Source organism: Somniosus microcephalus, unplaced genomic scaffold (assembly GCF_052327205.1).
Source record: "Somniosus microcephalus isolate GS21.2 unplaced genomic scaffold, FLI_Smic_1.0 unresolved_chr2, whole genome shotgun sequence".
In the NCBI taxonomy this organism is placed as follows: Eukaryota; Metazoa; Chordata; class Chondrichthyes; order Squaliformes; family Somniosidae; genus Somniosus; species Somniosus microcephalus.
The window spans coordinates 66,773,623-66,792,326 of NW_028225180.1; the positions used below are offsets into that span (position 1 = coordinate 66,773,623).

The window sequence follows — 18,704 nt, forward strand, 5'->3', positions numbered from 1 at the left end:
ACTGGTAGAATAGATGGGGGAGAGCCAGTAGATGTGGTGTACCTGGACTTCCAAAAGGCCTTCGATAAGGTCCCACATAAAAGATTAGCATGGAAAATTGAGGCTCATGGGATAAAGGGGAAAGTTTTGGCGTGGATAGGGAACTGGCTGTCAGATAGAAAACAGAGAGTTGGAATAAACGGCTCATTTTCTGAATGGCAGGCAGTAACAAGTGGGGTACCACAGGGATCTGTCCTGGGCCCCCAGCTGTTCACAATTTACATTAATGACCTGGATCAGGGAGTCGGATGCAGCATTTCCAAATTTGCAGACGACACTAAACTAGGAGGTGGGGTGGGCTCAGAGGAAGAGACCAGGAAGCTCCAGAGCGATTTGGACAGACTGGGCGATTGGGCGGATAAATGGCAGATGCACTATAATGTGGACAAGTGCGAAGTTATCCACCTTGGGTGCAGGAACGGGAGGGCAAATTATTATTTAAATGGCAATAGATTGGGAGAGGGGGAAGTACAGAGAGACCTGGGTGTTCTTGTACACCAGTCACTGAAGGCGAGCATGCAGGTGCAACAGGCGGTCAAGAAGGCAAACGGTATGCTGGCCTTCATAGCAAAAGGGTTAGAATACAGGAACAGGGATACCTTGCTGCAGCTGTACAGGGCACTGGTGAGACCACACCTCGAGTACTGTGTACAGTTTTGGTCGCCTCATCTGAGGAAGGATGTTCTTGCCATGGAGGGGGTGCAGCGGCGATTCACCAGGCTGATACCAGGAATGGCGGGAATGACCTATGAGGAGAGACTATGTAGTTTAGGGATGTACACACTGGAGTTTAGAAGATTGAGAGGGGACCTCATAGAAGTGTATAAAATTCTGACAGGTCTAGACAGACTGGATGCAGAAGGAATGTTTCCCTTGGCGGGTGAGAACAGAACTAGAGGACATAATTTAAGGATAAGGGCTAAACCATTTAGGACAGAGATGAGGGGGAATTTCTTCACTCAGAGAGTGGTGAACCTGTGGAACTCATTGCCACAGAGGGCAGTGTACGCCAGCTCATTAAATATATTTAAGAGGGAATTAGATATATTTCTACGGGCAAAAGGGGTTAAGGGTTACGGAGAGAAGGCGGGGACGGGATACTGAATTAAAGGATCAGCCATGATCTCATTAAATGGCGGAGCAGGCACGAAGGGCCGAATGGCCTACTCCTGCTCCTATCTTCTATGTATCTATGTATCTATGTAACGCAGTCACTGGGCCAGGTACTGATCCATTGTGAACAGGCCCTGAATATTCTGCCAACGTCTTGATTTAAGGCATTAATGGGGAATAAATGTGATGGAACTGAAGCAAAACGCTGAGATAGTAACAGAAAATGCTGGAAATGCTCAGCAGGCCAGGCAGCAACTGTGGAGAGAGAAACAAAATTAACATTTCAGGTCGATGACCTTTCATCAGCAACTGAATGCTCAGCAAACACTGGTGGTGGTGGGCTGTACAAGAGGCCAGATTAAAAGGAACAGGTAATTGTTGTGGGACTGCTGTAGGTTTGCAGGTTGTTACAGAAGTAGGGAGCAGCGAGGCCGTGAGGCAATTTGATCAGGAGATTGGGAATTTTAGCTTTGAGGCATTCGAAAACCAGAACACGAGCGATAGCTGAGTGGGACCAGAGTGGGACAGATACAGGCAGCAGGGTTTTGAAGGAGCTGAGGTTTCTGCTGGGTGGTGGAAGCGAGGCCAGCCAGAGGAGCATTGGAATAATCGAGGTTAAAGGCGAAAAATGCATGGATGAGGCTTCCAGCAGCAGATGGGTTGAGAAAAGAGTGGAGGCAGGCAATGATTTGGAGATGGAAGTCTGCTGTATGTGTCATGGAGAGGATATGGTGTCAGAAATTCAGCTCGAGAGCAAATAGGATGGCCATAGAAACATACATAGAAACATAGAAGATAGGAGCAGGAGTAGGCCATTCGGCCCTTCAAGCCTGCTCCGCCATTCAATGAGATCATGGCTGATCATCCAAACCCTAGCACCCGGTCCCTACACTGACAGCCATCCCACCCAAGCCCTATCCCCGTAACCCCACGTATTTAATCCCCCCTAACATTAAGGGCCAATTTTTATCATGGCCAATCAACCTAACCCGCACATCCTTGGACTGTGGGAGGAAACCGGAGCACCCGGAGAAAACCCACGCAAACACGGGGAGAATGTGCAAACTCCACACAGGCCAGCTTGAGAACTGTCAGTTTCAGACTCAGAGAGTGGCGGGGAGGGGGATGAACTTAAGTGTCGAAACGGTGTTTGTGGTGGGGGTGGAATACAATGCTTCAATCTTCCCAATGTTTGACTGGAGAAAAAAACGAACTAAATAAATGGCAAAGTCTATTTAAAATATTTTAAACAATGAAAGAATATAAAAATATGCAACCCTCAATATTTTACCACCAGACTCGATCTCTGTAACCAAAATGAAGTAGAAATCCATTCATGAAGTCAGCCGACCAGAAATTACAGACTGAATGAACTCAATTTCCTGATGCTTTGCCCTGGGGAGGGACGTTCCAGACCAAGAGCACAGGCACAGAATATTTTGCTCTGTTATGTACGACGTGGCTAGAAAGCTTAATTCACTCACATTAACTATTGTGGATGTAAATCAACAATTTTTTATACTGGTTAATTCTATTGTTGCGTGGATAAAAAGGAAAGACAGAGTATGGAGAATGAGCTGAATACTGGAACTAGACGATGAGGCATATTAACAGTAATGAGTAGTGAGCAGCAGGTTGGGATTACACTAGTTTGGATATTAATGGCAATGGGTAGTGAGCATGAGGTTGGGATTAGACTAGGTGGGATATTAACTGTAATGGGAAGTGACTAGGAGGTTGGAAATAAACTAGTTGGGATCTTAAAGGTAATGGGTAGCGAGCAGGAGGTTCAGATTACAATGGTGTAATATTAATGGTAATAGGTAGTGAGCAAGAAGTTGGGATTAGACTGCGTGTAATATTAACGGTAATAAGGAGTGTGCAGGAGGTTGGGATTAGACTAGGTGGGATATTAACAGTAATGAGTCGTGGGCAGTAGGTTGGGATTAGACTAGGTGGGATATTAACGGTAATGAGTAGTGGGCAGTATGTTGTGATTACACTAGTTGGGATATTAACGGTAATGGGTAGTGAGTAGGAGGTTGGGATTAGACTAGGTGGGATATTAACGGCAAGGCAGTGAGGAGGAGGTTGGGATTAGCCTCAGCCACTTATATTTTCAAATTGGACGGCTGGGAGCAGATCGACGTTCCATTATACACCCTGCCTGATTATCATTTCCATTTACTACTATTCCATTAAAGGTAACTAACAGAACATTATAGGCTGCTTGCTGCAATTTCCTAAATTTCTCCCCTGGGGGGTAACGCTCCTCTGCAGGTTCTGCTGCCCGTATCGGGTTTTAAATTTTCAGAGTTTTGGGGTTAGTTACCCTGTTTGGGTCTCATACATTTTAACATTTTTGTTTTTGTTCTTCAAATGCCTCTCATTTACATTGCAAAGATTTTTGACCTCTATCAATTCCTTAATTTCCTTTAAATAGTTTTCAGTTCAGTAAAATTACGACTTTCCCTCTAACTCCTGGCTGTTGCCACTGGTTTGCTTTTCCCTGCCCTACTACAAATATGTCCCCTTGTTTTCACACAAGAGTTTTATTCTAACCGCACCCCTTTCCTTTGTACAGATACTGTCGGATCCGTTGGGTATTTTCACATCTTAGTATCATTGTTTCGGTTTCACAATATATTCAGTTTTATCAATTTGTTTCCTATTTGGCCTGTTTCTCTTCTGTAATATTATAGGATCCCAAGACCTGGTATATGTTTTGATTTCTTTTTGGGTTCAATAAAGACTCATTTCTGAAAGAGAATGTTGTTTAATCTAAAGTCTTGTTCAAGACTTTCTACAGCTTTTTACAGAACACACTATGCTGTGATGCATCTAGAATGAAACTGAAAGTAAAACTCCTCTGGACTGCTTGTCTCTCACATGACCTCTGCTGGTCAGGCACAAGTAATCAAAAACACAGACAAATATGCTGTAAGGCATAAGTAATCAAACACAGACAAATATCATCACTATTTGCTGATATCATTACATCTCCCTTTCTTAAAACAAAAGTATTTACTTTTAACTAACAACATTTAATGAACTTACATTATCATTATCATGATCAAGGTTTTTTACCCTTGCTTTGTGTGTTCACATGAAATATGTCAATACACTAGAACTTGAAGAAAGAATAAGATAACATTACTTCCTTCTTTAACAATAGTCCTTAAATTTGCTCAATGAGTCTCTCAGGAGGCTTCACATGTCTTGAGGATTTTCTGATTGATTGTCCTTGAATCTGAGTTGTTGCCTCAGTCATAGTAGTACTTTTGCTTTTCTTTCTGTTGCTCTTTGAACTTCCTCACTTTCTCCCCCTCTTTTGTTTTCAGGAGGTTCTCCAGGATGGGTAGGTTTGACCTTAGCCGACGTCCCATCAGGAGTTGGGCTGGTGACATACCACACTCGAGCGGCGTTGTGCGGTATACAAGCATTCTTTGGTAGAAGTCAGTTCTGTCACCCCGAGCTGGCATTTCTCTCTATTCAGCTTCAGGTTTGTTTTCCTTGTTGCTTCCAGCACTTTTTTCAGTCTCTCGTCATGCTCAGTTCTCGTGGCTCCCCATACTATGATGTCATCCATTGATGTATCAACTCCCTCCAGGTGCTCATAGATCATATGGATAGTCTTGTGATACACTTCAGGAGCTGAGGCAATGCCAAATGGTAACCTTAGGAATCTGTATGTGCCAAATGGAGTGTTGAACTTGCACAGTCTTGAACTTGCTTCGTCCAGCTTCATCTGCCAAAATCCTGAGGACACATCTAACTTGCTGAAATATTTTGCATTTGCAAACTGTGCCATGATTTCCTCACGTGTAGGAAGCTTGAAGTGCTCTCTCTTTATTGCTCTGTTTAGATCTCTTGGATCCAGGCAAATTCTGAGCTTTCCATTCTTTTTGTCCACTACGACGAGGGAACTCACCTACTCAGTTGGCTCATCTATCTTCTGAATCACGTTCAGGCTTTCCATCCTGTCCAACTCTGCCTTCAGTTGCTTTTGAAGAGCAAACGGAACTTTTCTGCATGGATGTATGACCGGTGTCATACTTTTATCTACTCTGATCGTGTGTTCTCCTGGAATGCAGCCTAGACCCTTAAATAGGTCTTTGTACTCTTTCATGAGTTCATCATAGACTGTCTCTCCTTCGCTTTCCACAACGAGGACTCTCTTTACCAGGTTCAGTCTCTCACAGGCTTTTAACCCTAGTATGGCTTGCACATCCTTTGGCACCACGATTAATGCTAGCGTGTGCTCTCTGTCCTTGTGTGTTACTTTGACAATGCATTTTCCTTTCACTGGTATATCAGTACCTGAGTATCCGGTCACTTTCACTTGTATTCCATGTAACTTTGGTCTGGGTCTAATTCTCTTAAAATCGGTCTCTGATATCACATTAACTTGTGCTCCAGTATCCAATTTAAATGGAATGTGTATGTCATTCACTTTTAGTGTCAACATCCAGTCTCTTTCTTTTTTGTCTTCAGACACAACATCTACATTGAATTCCTCTATCTCGCTTTCATCTACTGTATGGACCTTGCTTTGTTGTGCTTGGTTCTTACAGCAACGGGCATAATGGTTGTTTTTGTTGCATCTATTGCATGTTTTACCATATGCTGGACACTTTCTTGGCGGATGCTGTGTACCGCATCGACTACATGACTTCCGATTGTCTCTTTCATTTTCGTTTGCTGGCCACGTCTCTTTTTTCACATTGACGCTCTCTTTGTTAAACGGTTTGTATCCGTTCTTTCTCACTGCATCCACGTTGCAGCTACTGTCACTGAACAGCTCCTTTGCCTGCAACTTCACAGTCTCTGTAACCCTACACAGTGCTATGGCTTTTCCCAGGTCTAGATCTTGCTCTCTTAGCAGTCTTTCCCTTAGACCATTATCTCGAATACCACACACCAGTCTGTCTTTTATCAGCGAGTCTGTGAGTCCCCCAAATTCACACGATTTGCCCCGGTTTCTCAGTTCAGTCACATACTGATCAATAGTCTCGCCGATTTTCTGTACACGTGAAAAATTTGTGCCTCTCAAAGGTCACGTTGCGTTTAGGTATGCAGTAGGCCTCAAACTGTTCCATTATTTTATCTAGCTTCATTTTGTCTCCATCAACAGCGAATGTGAAGTTATTATACACCTCCAGCGCTTCATCACCCACGACATGCAAGAACAGTGACAATTTCTGTTTATTACTTTTCTTGTCAGCTCCGATTGCCGCTAAATACAACTCTAAACGTTGTTTGAACCTTCTCCAATTTTCAGCCACATTACCTGTTAATTGAAGCGTCGCCGGTGGGTGTAAATCTTCCATTTTTTCACTTCGTTTGCTATTCTCTAATGGTAAGCAACGATGTTCTCTTCTGGCTTGCTAATATGTGGAGAGCTGATTTCGCTTACTTGCCACAACTGCTTTCACTGTCCCATCAAGTTGCTAACTTCAGATTTTTTCTCTTTCAGCCACTTCTGACACCATGTTTTGATTTCTTTTTGGGTTCAATAAAGACTCATTTCTGAAAGAGAATGTTGTTTAATCTAAAGTCTTGTTCAAGACTTTCTACAGCTTTTTACAGAACACACTATGCTGTGATGCATCTAGAATGAAACTGAAAGTAAAACTCCTCTGGACTGCTTGTCTCTCACATGACCTCTGCTGGTCAGGCACAAGTAATCAAAAACACAGACAAATATGCTGTAAGGCATAAGTAATCAAACACAGACAAATATCATCACTATTTGCTGATATCATTACAGTATCCTGTCCATTCTACGATGTTTAAATAATCCAACTCATTCTGTGTCCCTCCCAATTACCCGATGTTCTTGTCCACTGAAAAGCCTCTCGTCTGTTAACAACGAGCTGACTCTGTCCACCACTCCTTCAACCGCCTGTTCCAGTCTGTCCCGGTAGAATTTCGTCAACTGGAACAGCTCACAATCGTCACAATTTGTCAAGAACTCAGTGATTGTGGAGTTCGGATCTGTGAATACAAATGGAGAAAACTGAACACATTATCCACTTTCTAGCCAGACGGCTACATTTCCTCTTAGACCAAACGGCTGAGACCTCCTGTGAGCCATATTATTAAACACCGTCTGATAGCACATGTGCGACATTCCCTCAACTTGTATAGTCACGTCTCACCAAATCTGTATCTTAATGTGTTGGGAGATTGGGCTCGTGGCTGGTAAATTAAGTTTAACTTGGACAAGTGGATTGTTTTGCTTGTGGCCAGGACGAATGCTCAACAATTCATATACCCTTCATGGAAAGCGTTAAAGAAAGGGTAGAAAGAATGAGATCTGGGCATCTAGTGCATACATCTCTAAAGGCACATGAACAATGCCGGGAAGCTATAACTAGAGCGATAGGGTGTGGGTGCATTCATAGGTCATAAGATGAGGAATAATATTTTGTCCTTGTCCGATACCTTAACCTGGCCTCACTTGGAATACTGTGTACAGTTTGGGTCTCCTCACATGGTGGGTGATATTGAGGCTTTGGATATGGTACAGAGGAGGGAAAATAGACGAATTCGCAGTATAATACATCTTATGCTAAAAAAGAGTTGGGAATCTACACTTTACTGAAGTCTGAACTTGGTGTGATCTGACTAAGATTTATTAAATGATGAAGGGAACAGATTGGGTTCCACTTGACAGTTTGTTCCGATTAAATAGGTTTGGGAGGACATACGGTTTCAATTTTAAGTTGTAAAACGTCAGATCTAGGTTAAATGTCAGGCGGTGGTTGTGTTCCCAGAGAATAGTGAACCACAGGAGCAGGATGCTGTCTTGTGTGATGGACGCCGATTCGCTGCATTCCTCCATGCGAGACCTGTTTCTGTTTGGGGTGCACATCACCTCTTGCAAAAAAGGAGATATTTCTGTTAATTCTCGTCTAGTTACCCGGATGATCCTCTCTTTATATTTTAATAGAGACATTACTTGGACTCCTCCAGTCCTCCTGTATATTTTTGGTATCAAACATGGATTGATAAATTGTGTTCAGGTGGAATTCTCTGCCACAGAGGGCGGTGGAGGCCAGTTCATTAAGTATATTCAAGAAAGAGTTGGATATATTTCTTAAGGCTAAAGGGATCAAGGGATATGGGGAGAAGGCAGGGACAGGGTACTGAATTTGGATGATCAGCCATGATCTCATTGAATGGCGGAGCAGGCTCGAAGGGCCGAATGGCCTACTCCTGCTCCTATTTTCTATGTTTCTATGTTTCTATATCTCCGCTCTGCCTTCCTTTATCAGTCTGGGGTGCATCGTCTCTGTGCCCAGTAAATTATCCACCGCAGTTATTTTGATGAAGATCCAAATCTTTCTCTACAGTGATCGCTAACTCTTGACCCACATCTTCCTCTGGTACACCAACATTTTCACATCCGTCGTCGCTATTAGAAATGAAAGGAATTATTTACTATCTCCCCAAAAAGTCATTCTCCAGAACGAGTTTCCCCCAGTTCATCCTCTTTCTCACCTCCACTACTGCTGGTCTACAAAACTCATCAACAATTCTCTTCATAATCCTGAACTGCATACATATGGATTCCATGATAGAATGGCTCCATAAAACACCCACATGTTCTAAACCGTTCCACATCTCTCCGCATTTTTTACATTTCTTAAACCCTACTTCTTTGACCAAGATTTTGTTCACCTGCCCTTATATCTCATTATGCGGCTCAGTGTCAAATTGTGTTTGGTGGAAGAGGCTGAGAAGTGCCCTGGCGCGTTCTACATTAAAGGAGCTATATCATTGCAAGTCTGTTGCTGTTTTAGTGCTGTCATAGAACTCATTATTAATAATAGCATCCACAACTATTTGAATTTCCCCTCAGAATATTATAAGCAGTAACATTTCCCTCTGAGTCCTGTGAAAACCCAGGCCATGTTCTATAGATATATCACATCGCATCTCGCTTGCTTCTGACTTTCCAAAAATGCTTGTAATTTGCACATTCACAGATACAACGCTCAATAGTTGCTCCATTATTTTGGAATATTGAATCTTTCTCATTTTGGATTTATTTTTATTTACCAAGTAACATCATCTCTCACTACATCAAATTGTTTCCTTTCCTGCTAATAACTTTTCACAATTTCATGAAGCTTCTGTTCCAGCTCCAACAATTATGTTAATTCTGCTCTCCAGTCTCAGATCCGGAAATTCCCTAGCCTCTAGTTCTATCAGCTGACACATTTCCCACTGCTCTATTCACCTTTTCTGTAAAACCATTGTTCTTGGTCGGTTCATATCGTGGCCATGCCTTCGCTTCTCACCGAACTCACTCTAGTGCCCCAAGAACGTGAATAACTTCCCTTCTGCTTCCGCCCTGCAGCCGCACATTGACCAGCCTCATATTTCCCTCGTCAAGCAGCCCTGTGCATAGCAATCCAGAAATCATCAACTTGACACCTTTTTTTTGGACCAGTGCCTAAGTCTTAATATTCCCTGTATAAACCGTATTTCTACCTGTGTCATTGGCAGCGACCATGGCTATTTTCTGCTCTACTTTCCTTCCAAGAGGTGGCCCCATCCGTTCCAGGAGGCTCTTCCCTCTAGCATCAGGCAGGTAACTTACCATTCAAGACCGCTTTGGGGTTGCAGAACAATCTGTCTTTTCCATTGATTTATAAAGTCTCCCAACATTATCGCTCCCCTATTTCTGTGCCCTACCTACCTCTCACACGTGCTGCACTCGGGCTGGCCTCCTGCTCCCTGGTGTCACACGGTTACTCAGGAAGACACTCCGCTGAGACACGGTGTCTATCCACCTTACAGTCCCCAATACCAGGTATACATTGGTTAGTTGCGGGACTCAGGGGCTGCCTCCACAGTGACTGCGATACCCCTCTAGATGGTCACTCACTTCCCTCTATCTACTAAACCCCTGTCCTGTTCCCTCTTCCTGTGTGAGCTGCAGGCTCTTGCATGAGAACTGGAACATCTGTCAGGACAGAAATTATAACTAAGTGATTTGAGAACATACGTGTACCTATTCTCATTATAGAAGCTGTTGGATCTTCTCCCCTGCTTGGAGCTGCAACCATGGTGGTGACTGCCGTTCCCAGGTTCTGATGCACTATAGTAAATATATTATTAATAGGAGGTTTAGATGGAAATGTTAAAATGAGGAGTAGAACGCAAAAATGCTAAACATACCAGTTGTTCCCCATCAGTAGAACAGATGTTAGCTCTGGGATCGAGCATTTCCAGAGTGTTTCGATCAAATCTGCACATCAGGTCTGACACAGGCAGCTGCCCAGTGAAATCCAGTGATTTCCACTAAGCTCCACACCTGACATCCAGACGGGCTCCAGTTTGCCGAGAATCCGCAATGGGAGGCCCCATACATAATATTAATTCACACAGTGCAAGCCAATACCAACCTTATTCCTGATGTAGAGAATATTCTGCAGGGAAATTAGGAGCGGGTGATCATTGATGAAGCCAATCAAACTTCAATGGGTTTTGCACACTTTGGCAGTGTCGCTTCAATGTGTTCCTGTGACACGTGGGAATGTTCACTACAGGGCCCCCAGTGGTGGCAGGATTACATAGGAACACAGCAACAGGAGGAGGCCATTGACTCCCTCCAGCCCGTTCTAACATTCAATTAGATCATGGCTGACCTGTAAATTAACTCCATGGATCTTCCTTGGGTCCGTAATTCTTAATAACTGTTAAGCCTAACAAACATCTATTAATACAATAGCAAAATACTGTGGATGCTGGAAATCCGAAATAACAACAGAAAATGCTGGAAAAACTCAGCAGGCCAGGCAGCATCCGTGGAGAGAGAAACAGCGTTAACGTTTCGAAGACCTTTCGTCAGAACTGGAAAAAAGCAGGAAATGGAAAGCAAGTTTAGGGGCTGGGAAAAGGCGGAATGGATGAAAGAACAAAAGGGAAGGTCAGTGATAGGATAGAATGCAGGAGAGATTAAGAGAGATTGAGAGACATTAAGAGAAATTCAAGGCAAGAGGAGGTGGTAATGGGACAGGTTAAGGAGGAAATGATGGCTCTAGATGAAATGTGAATTGCGCTGGCAGAATGAAGGACAGCGGCCATGTGAGAGGGAAGAAAAAAAGGCCAAACAAAAAGTGTGGATAAAAAAAAAGAGGAAAATATGTAAAAGTGATAGGGCCGAGGTTATGATCTGAAATTGTTGAACTCTATGTTGAGTCCAGAGGGCTGTAGAGTGCCTAATCGAAAGAAACATCTATTAATCTCAGTTTTGAAATTTTCAATTGACCAAGCTTCAACCGCTTTTTGGGGAAAAGTGTTCCAGATATCCACTACCAATTGTGTGAAGAAATACTTACTAACATCACCTCTGAACGGCCCAGTTCTAATTAAAAAGTTATCCCTCATTTTTCTGGACTCCATCCAAAAGAGGAAAAATAGTTTCTCGCTATCTTTTAGAACATATCTTTAAATCAGCTTAGATACCTCAATTAGTTCAGCCCTTGATCTTCTACATTCAAGGGAATACCAAAATAATTTTATGCAACCTGTTCTCATAAATTAATCATTTTAGCCCCAATATCATTGCAATTAATCTGTGCAGCATTCCCTCCAAGGCAAATATCTCTTTTCTGAGGGGTAGTGTCCGGAAATGAATAACATGTGGAACAGTATTCACTATTCAAAATATATTGAGACAAACGTTATCCATTTTAGAAGTGTTACTAAACCATGGCAACAGGCAGTATTCCGAATTATATGTAGCTATATTACCATCTGCTCAAAAACAAAATGATGCTGCTCCTGGACTGCCGAATACAGAAACAGGATTTTACATTTGGAGCAGGAGTAGGCCATACGGCCCATCGAGCAATCTCTGCCATTCATTAAGATCATGGGATCTTCGACCTCAACTCCACATTCCCGCCCAATTACTATATATCTTGATTCCACTAGAGTCCAAAAATGTATCTCAGCCTTCAATGTACTCAATGACTGAGCCTCCACAGCCCTTTGGGGAACAGAATTCCAAAGATTAACAACCGTCTGAGTGAAGTAAATATGCGTCATCTCAGTCTTATAGGCCGACCCCTTATTCTAAGACAATGTCCCCTAGGTCTCGACTCTCCAGCCAACTATACTGTCAATGCGCATTAGAATCTAATATATTTGAATGAGATCACCTCTCGTTCTGCAAATCACAGGAGTGTATAAGCACAATCTACTCAATGTCACCTCATAGGAAAAATCTCTTATCCCAGGAATCAATCTAGTGAACCTTCGTTACACCGCCTCTATGGAAAATAATTCCTTCATTAGCTAAGGAGAACAAAACTGTGCACAGTACTCCAGAGAGCTTCCCTTTTGTTCTATCTGCCCATCCCCCTTTCACTGCCCCTGCACTTGCTTAAAAACCTGTTCTATCTCCAGCTTTTTCCAGTTCTGACGATGCATCATTGGCCTGAAACGTGAACTATGTTTCTCTCTCCACAGATGCCGACTGACCTGCTGAGTATTTCCAGCATGTTCTGTTTTTATCACAGTACTCCAGGAGTTGTCTCACCAAAGCCCTGTAAAATTGTAGCAATACATCCTTACTTTTGTATTCCAACCCCGTTGCAATAAAGGCCAACATGCTATTTACCTTCTTAATTGCTTGCTGTAGCTGCATGCTAACTATCTGACTGTATACCACTGTGCCCACTCCTCTGGTGTTGATGGTGGAGTCGGGGACATTGGCCGAAAGGTAAGACTATGTCAGGCTGTTACTTGCCTAGTCCGTGGGATAGCTCTCCAAATTTTGACACACGTTCCCAGCTGTTTTTGAGGAGGACTTTGCTGTGTCAACTGGGCTCGTTTGCATTTTCCATTTAAGAAGCCCATGCCGAGTTCGATGCCGTGTGGTTCACCCGGTTTTATTTTTCTTATTGTTTTCTGTAGTGGTTTGGTACAACCGATTGGCTTATCAGGGCATTTGATAGGGCAGTTATGTGTCAAGTATAGGACAGATTTCCTTTCCTAAAGATTGTCAGTGAACCAGATGTGTTTTTACGACAATCAGGTAGTTTGATGGTCACCATTACTGATCGTTACTTTTTATTACAGGTTTATTTAATTAACTGAATTTAAATTCCCCAGCTGCGGATGACTCGTCCAGTAACATAACCACGATGCTTCCGTTCATCGAAACATAGAAAAATAGGAGCAGGAGTAGGAGTAGGCCATACGGCCCTTCCAGCCTGCTCCACCATTCAATGTGATCATGGCTGGTCCTCTATCTCAATACCATATTCCCGCGTCCTCCCTTAGCCCTTGATGCATTTTGTGTCAATAAATCTATCTTTCTCCTTCCTAAATATGTTCAGTGACTTGGCCTCCACAACCATCTGTGGTAGAGAATTCCACAGGTTCACACCCTCTGTGTGAAGAAATTTCTCCTCATTTCAGTCCTAAATGTCCTACGCCGTATCCTGAGAATGTGACCCCTCGTTCTAGACCCTCCAGCCAGGGGAAACACCCTCTCTGCATCCAGCCTATCTACCCTGTCAGACTGTTATACATTTCAATGAGATCCCCTCTCATTCTTCTAAACTCTAGTGAATAAAGGCCTAGTCGACTCAATCTCTCCTCACACGAAAGTCATGCCATGCCCTAGTCATCTCCATCTCCCCATCGCCAACAAGATAGCATAACCACATTCCCATGAGAATCAATGACATTACCATTGCCAAGTCCCCAACATCAATGAAAAATTGAAGTGGACCTGTCACGTAAAACCGTATCTGCTTGAGCAGGTCAGAAGTCAGGTATTCTGTGGTGAGTGGCTCACCTCCTGAGTCTTCAAGTCCTTTCCGCCGCCTACGAGACACGTTTGGACGTGATCGAATACACTCCATTTGTCTGCATGAGTGCATTGGCAACAACACTCAAGAAGCTCGACATAATTCAGCACAAAGCATTCTGCTTGATCAGCACCCCATCCATTCGAATAAATATTCACACCTTCCACCACTGAAGTACTGTGGCTACAGTGCGCTATCTATAGGAATCACATAAATAACTCGCCAAGCCATCGTTGACTGCACCGCCAAAATTCACGACATTCAAAACTAGAAGGAGAAGGGAAGCAGTTTCAAGGGAACACGGCCACCTCCAAGTTCCCCTTAAAATAATACAGCATCCTAATTTGCACATATATCGCTGCTCCTGCTTTGTCGCTGGATAAAAAGCTTGCAACTCCCTAACCAAAATAACTGAAGGAGCACCTGCATCATATGGACTGCAGCGATTCAAGAAGGTAGCCTACCACAGCCTGCTCAAGGACAACTTGGTATGGGCAATAAATACTGAGCTTGCCAGCGACACTAGCATCTTGAAAATGATTTTTTTTTAAACGTATTTCTAGTTGTGTTATTGGTTCTGGCCGTGAGTATTTTCTGCTCTCCTTGCCTTCCAAGAAAAGGTCACACCCGTTCTAACATTTTAATGCTTCTGACACCAGTAGCTGTCTATTCACCTAACTGTAGAATCAGACATTTTTATCGTACTCCTATTCCTTTGGAGAAACTGCTCTCAGTCTCGCGCACCCAAAAACTCGGGGTGGTCTCATGCTCCTGGAGTCTAACTGCTGCTCCAGAAATCCCTCCTCTGACTCACTGTTTCTATCCACCTTACAGCCCCCAATACCAGATATCCATTGGCAGTTCCAGTACTCAGGGGCTTCCTCCACCTTTAAATGTGGTGCTTTTCTAGATGGTCACTCACATCCTGCTTTTAACTCAGCCGCTGCCCAGTTCCATGATGTGATTTCACTGAAACGTATAACATTCGTAAGGGGCTTGACAGGGTCAATGCTGGCACTGCCTGGCGAATCTAGCACTAGGGGATATAATCAAAAATGAGGAGAAATATCTTCACTCAAAGGGTTGTGACTCTTTGGAATTCTCTACCACAGAGGCTATAGATGCTCAGTCTTTGAGTATATTCAAGACAAAGATCGATAGATTATTTGATACTAATTGCAGAGCAAGCTCGAGGAGTCGAAAGGCGTGCTCATATTTGTTATATTAAGTTTTGTCTTCCTGTGTGAGCTGCAGGTTCATGAACTAGATCTGGACCCTTTCTCAGGACAGAAATTGTATTTTAAAGAATTTTATGAACCTACCTGTGTCGATTCTCATTCTTGTTGAAGAAGTTGAATCTTCTCCACGGTTTGGACCTTCAGCCATGGTGTTGACAGGCGTTCCCAGCTTCTGATGCTCTGTAACAAATATAATATAAATAGGAGGAAAAGACAGAAATATTAAAATGAGAAGGAGAACCTTGTCTTGTTGAACATGTTATCAAGTCCCTCATGCCCCATCAATACACCAGCTGTTAGCTTCGGGATCGATCATTTCCCCGAGTGTTACGATCAACTCTCCACATCAGGTGTGACACAGACAGCTGCCCAGTGAAATCCAGTGAGTCACGATGATCTCCACAACCCAGTTCCAGACGGGCTCCAGTCGGCCGAGACTCCACACTGGGAGCGCCCATTGGTGAGATTTACTCATACAGTGCAGGCCAAAACCAGCCTTATTCCTGAGGTATGGAATATTCTGCAGGGCAATAAACAGCGGGTGATCATTGATGAATTACCTGATTTTCCATCCAGTTTTATAAAGTGAGATGATGTTATATTATTTTTCTTCACAGATTTGTATTTAATATTTTGATGAGCTTTTAGTTTTGCATTTAATTTCCGGTATATTATGAATATGATATCTATTCACACAGAATATATAGCTGGGTGTGATCCCCTTTGTCTCGATGGGATGTGACATTGTCCGTGTGTTCATGGAGATGTGTCCTGGTTAGTGCTTCTATTTGAAGACTTTTAACATATCTCTCAAGGTGTCAGCAGCTGACTAACGAGCACTCTAGGAGGTCAGGAATTTACTGCTGTTCCACTAATATTCAGACTAATGTACAATGATATGAATCATGTTACTTTAAAAGGTGAGGTGAGCTCCGCATTCATGTTTGGATTATCTTTCCGTGTCTTCTATCAGAAACGGCCTTAAATACATAGAATCCAAAAGGGTTACAGCACAGAAAGAGGTCATTTGGCCCTTCGAGCCCGTGCTGGCTCTCTGCAAGAGCACATCAACCAGTCCCACTCCCCGCCCTTTCCCCGTAGCCTGCATTTTTTCCCCTTTAGGTACTTATCCAATTCCCTTTTCAAAGCCACAATTGAATCATCTTCCATCACCATTTCAGTCAGTGCATTCATGAGCCTAACCATATGTTGCATAAAAAAGTATTTCCTCATGTCACGTTTGGTTCTTCTGCCAATCACCTGAAATCTGTTTCCTTTGATTCTCGACCCTTCCGCCAATGGGAACAGTTTCTCTCTCTCTATGCTGTCTAGACCCCTCATGGTTTAGAACACCTCTATCAAATCTCCTCTGAACAATCGCTGCTCTAAGGAGAACAACCCCAGCTTATCCAGTCTATCCACGCAACTGATGTCCCTCATGCCTGGAAAATATCTTGCCAATCGTTTCTGCTCCCTCTGTGATGCCATTCACATCCTTCCTAAAGTGCAGCACCCACTATTGGACACAATATCGCAGTTGAGGACGAACCAGTGTTTTATAAAGGTTCATCGTAAATTCCTTGAGTTGGTACTCTATACCTCTATTTAAGAAGCCCAAGACACCGTATGCTTTTTTAACCGCTTTCTCAAACTGCCCTGCCATCTTCAACGCTTTGTGAACATACACTCCCAGGTCTCTCTGTTCATGCACGTCCTTTACAATTGTACCCTTTAGTTTAAACTTCGTCTTTTAACCAAAATGTATCACTTCGCACATTTCTGCATTAATTTCATCTGCTACGTGTCCGCCCATTCCACCAGCCTGTCTATGTCTTCCTGAAGTCTTTCGCTCTCCTCCTCACTGTTCAATAACATTTCAAGATTTGTATCATCTGCAAATTTTGAAATTGTACCCTGTGCACCCAAGCCTAATTAATTAATATATATCAAGCAAAGCAGTGGTCCTACTACGGACCCCTGGGGAACACCAATGTATACATTCCTACAGTCCAACAAAAATCCGTTCACCACTACTCTCTGTTTGCAGTCACATAGTCAATTTCGTATCCATGCTGTCACAATAATAATTTTCCACATGTGCGCGTGTCTCGCAGTATGTTTGAACACACACGTGCTTTAAACTTTCTGTCAGCAAACTTTGCTTTCCCAACTGTGGAAATGGAAAAGCGATTCAGTCTCGGATCAGTAATTTCTCCAAACTATAGTTGAAGTTATCCTGCAGCATTTAGTTATAACCAGGTTGAGGCCTTTTAAGATCAATTACCAGTTGTTTCACTCACGCTGTTACTCGTATGATAAACGCACAGTAATAACTTACATTTCCACAGCGGATTTAACATCTAAAAACATCCCAAGGCGCTTCACAGAAGTCGAATCAAACAAAAGATGGATGCTTAATAAAGGGGGTAGAAGAAAAAGTGGTGAAATATTAGTCAAATAAGTGAGTGTTAAGAGTATCTTAAAGGTGGAGAGGGAGGAGGAGAGGTTTAGGTGGGGAATTGCAGAGCAGAGAGCTGGGACATCCAAAGGCACAACTGCCATAGATGAGACGAGGAGACTGTGAAAAGCAGGAAGGTTGGGATCGGAGGAGCAGAGAGGTTGGGGATTGTAGGGCTGGAGAAGTGTACAGAGAGATCGAGCTATGTGATCATGAAGGGATTTAACCACGAGGTTGAAGATTTAATTTGCAGGTGCTGAGGGACTGGGAGCCAATGTAGGTTCACAAGGACAGGGTGATCAGTGAGCAGGGTTTTTAATGCATTTAAGTTTACAGAGGGGGAAAGGGGGAAATCTTTGGAAAAATCGAGTCTCCAGGTGATGAGGGTTCCAGCAACAGGTGGGCTGTTGCAGGGGCAATGATAGGCAATGTTACTGGGTTGGATGTAGGCGGCCTCTGTGATGGAGTGAATATCGGGTTAGAAGCTCAGCTTGACGTTAAATCGAATGCTGAGGTTCTAAACAGTCTGGTTCAATCCGAGACACTGGCTTCTGTAGGGTATGTACCTTTAAGAGGAACTATGTTTTTGAAGCCTCTGTATACTGTAGTACCGGTAGTAACCACTCGGGTATATAAGCCTGTATAGCGTCTTGTGTAGTTAGTTCACCTCCAGACTTTGTTCAGTAAACATTTGTTAAATCAACTCCTGTCTTCCGTGTTTCCATTAACACATGGACCAAACAGTGGTGACGAGTTAGAAACGAACTTACCTGCAATTCGGCAGCACCTCAAGGAGATCATTTCCTCAGACGAAGGTCGAAGCCAGAAGCAAGAAAAAAAAAAAAAAAAAAAAAACTGTGGTTTCACCAGCTAAACGGGCCGGTGGCAGGTAGTGCACTGATCCTTCCTGGGGCTGCGGCGGGCCAGAGCTCGATCGGGTGGCTCTGCAACGGGGCCGGGCATCGAGTCGGGAAGCAGAAGCAGAGAGAGAGAGAGGGTGGAGCACTCAGGGCGCAG

At 43.3% G+C, this 18,704-nt stretch overlaps 1 protein-coding gene across 1 annotated transcript in view; it reads right to left on the reverse strand.

The window, feature by feature from the left end:
• The window catches only part of LOC147092774 (NACHT, LRR and PYD domains-containing protein 3-like), a 68,022-nt gene that overhangs the window by 26,852 nt on the left and 22,466 nt on the right, over positions 1 to 18,704 (reverse strand). Inside the window, exons 2-3 of the mRNA XM_085976009.1 lie at positions 15,314 to 15,409; positions 6,983 to 7,149 (exon numbers count right to left, since the gene is read on the reverse strand). Of these exons, the coding sequence (XP_085832135.1) occupies positions 6,983 to 7,149; positions 15,314 to 15,409 (263 nt within the window). The remainder of the gene's footprint in view (positions 1 to 6,982; positions 7,150 to 15,313; positions 15,410 to 18,704) is intronic.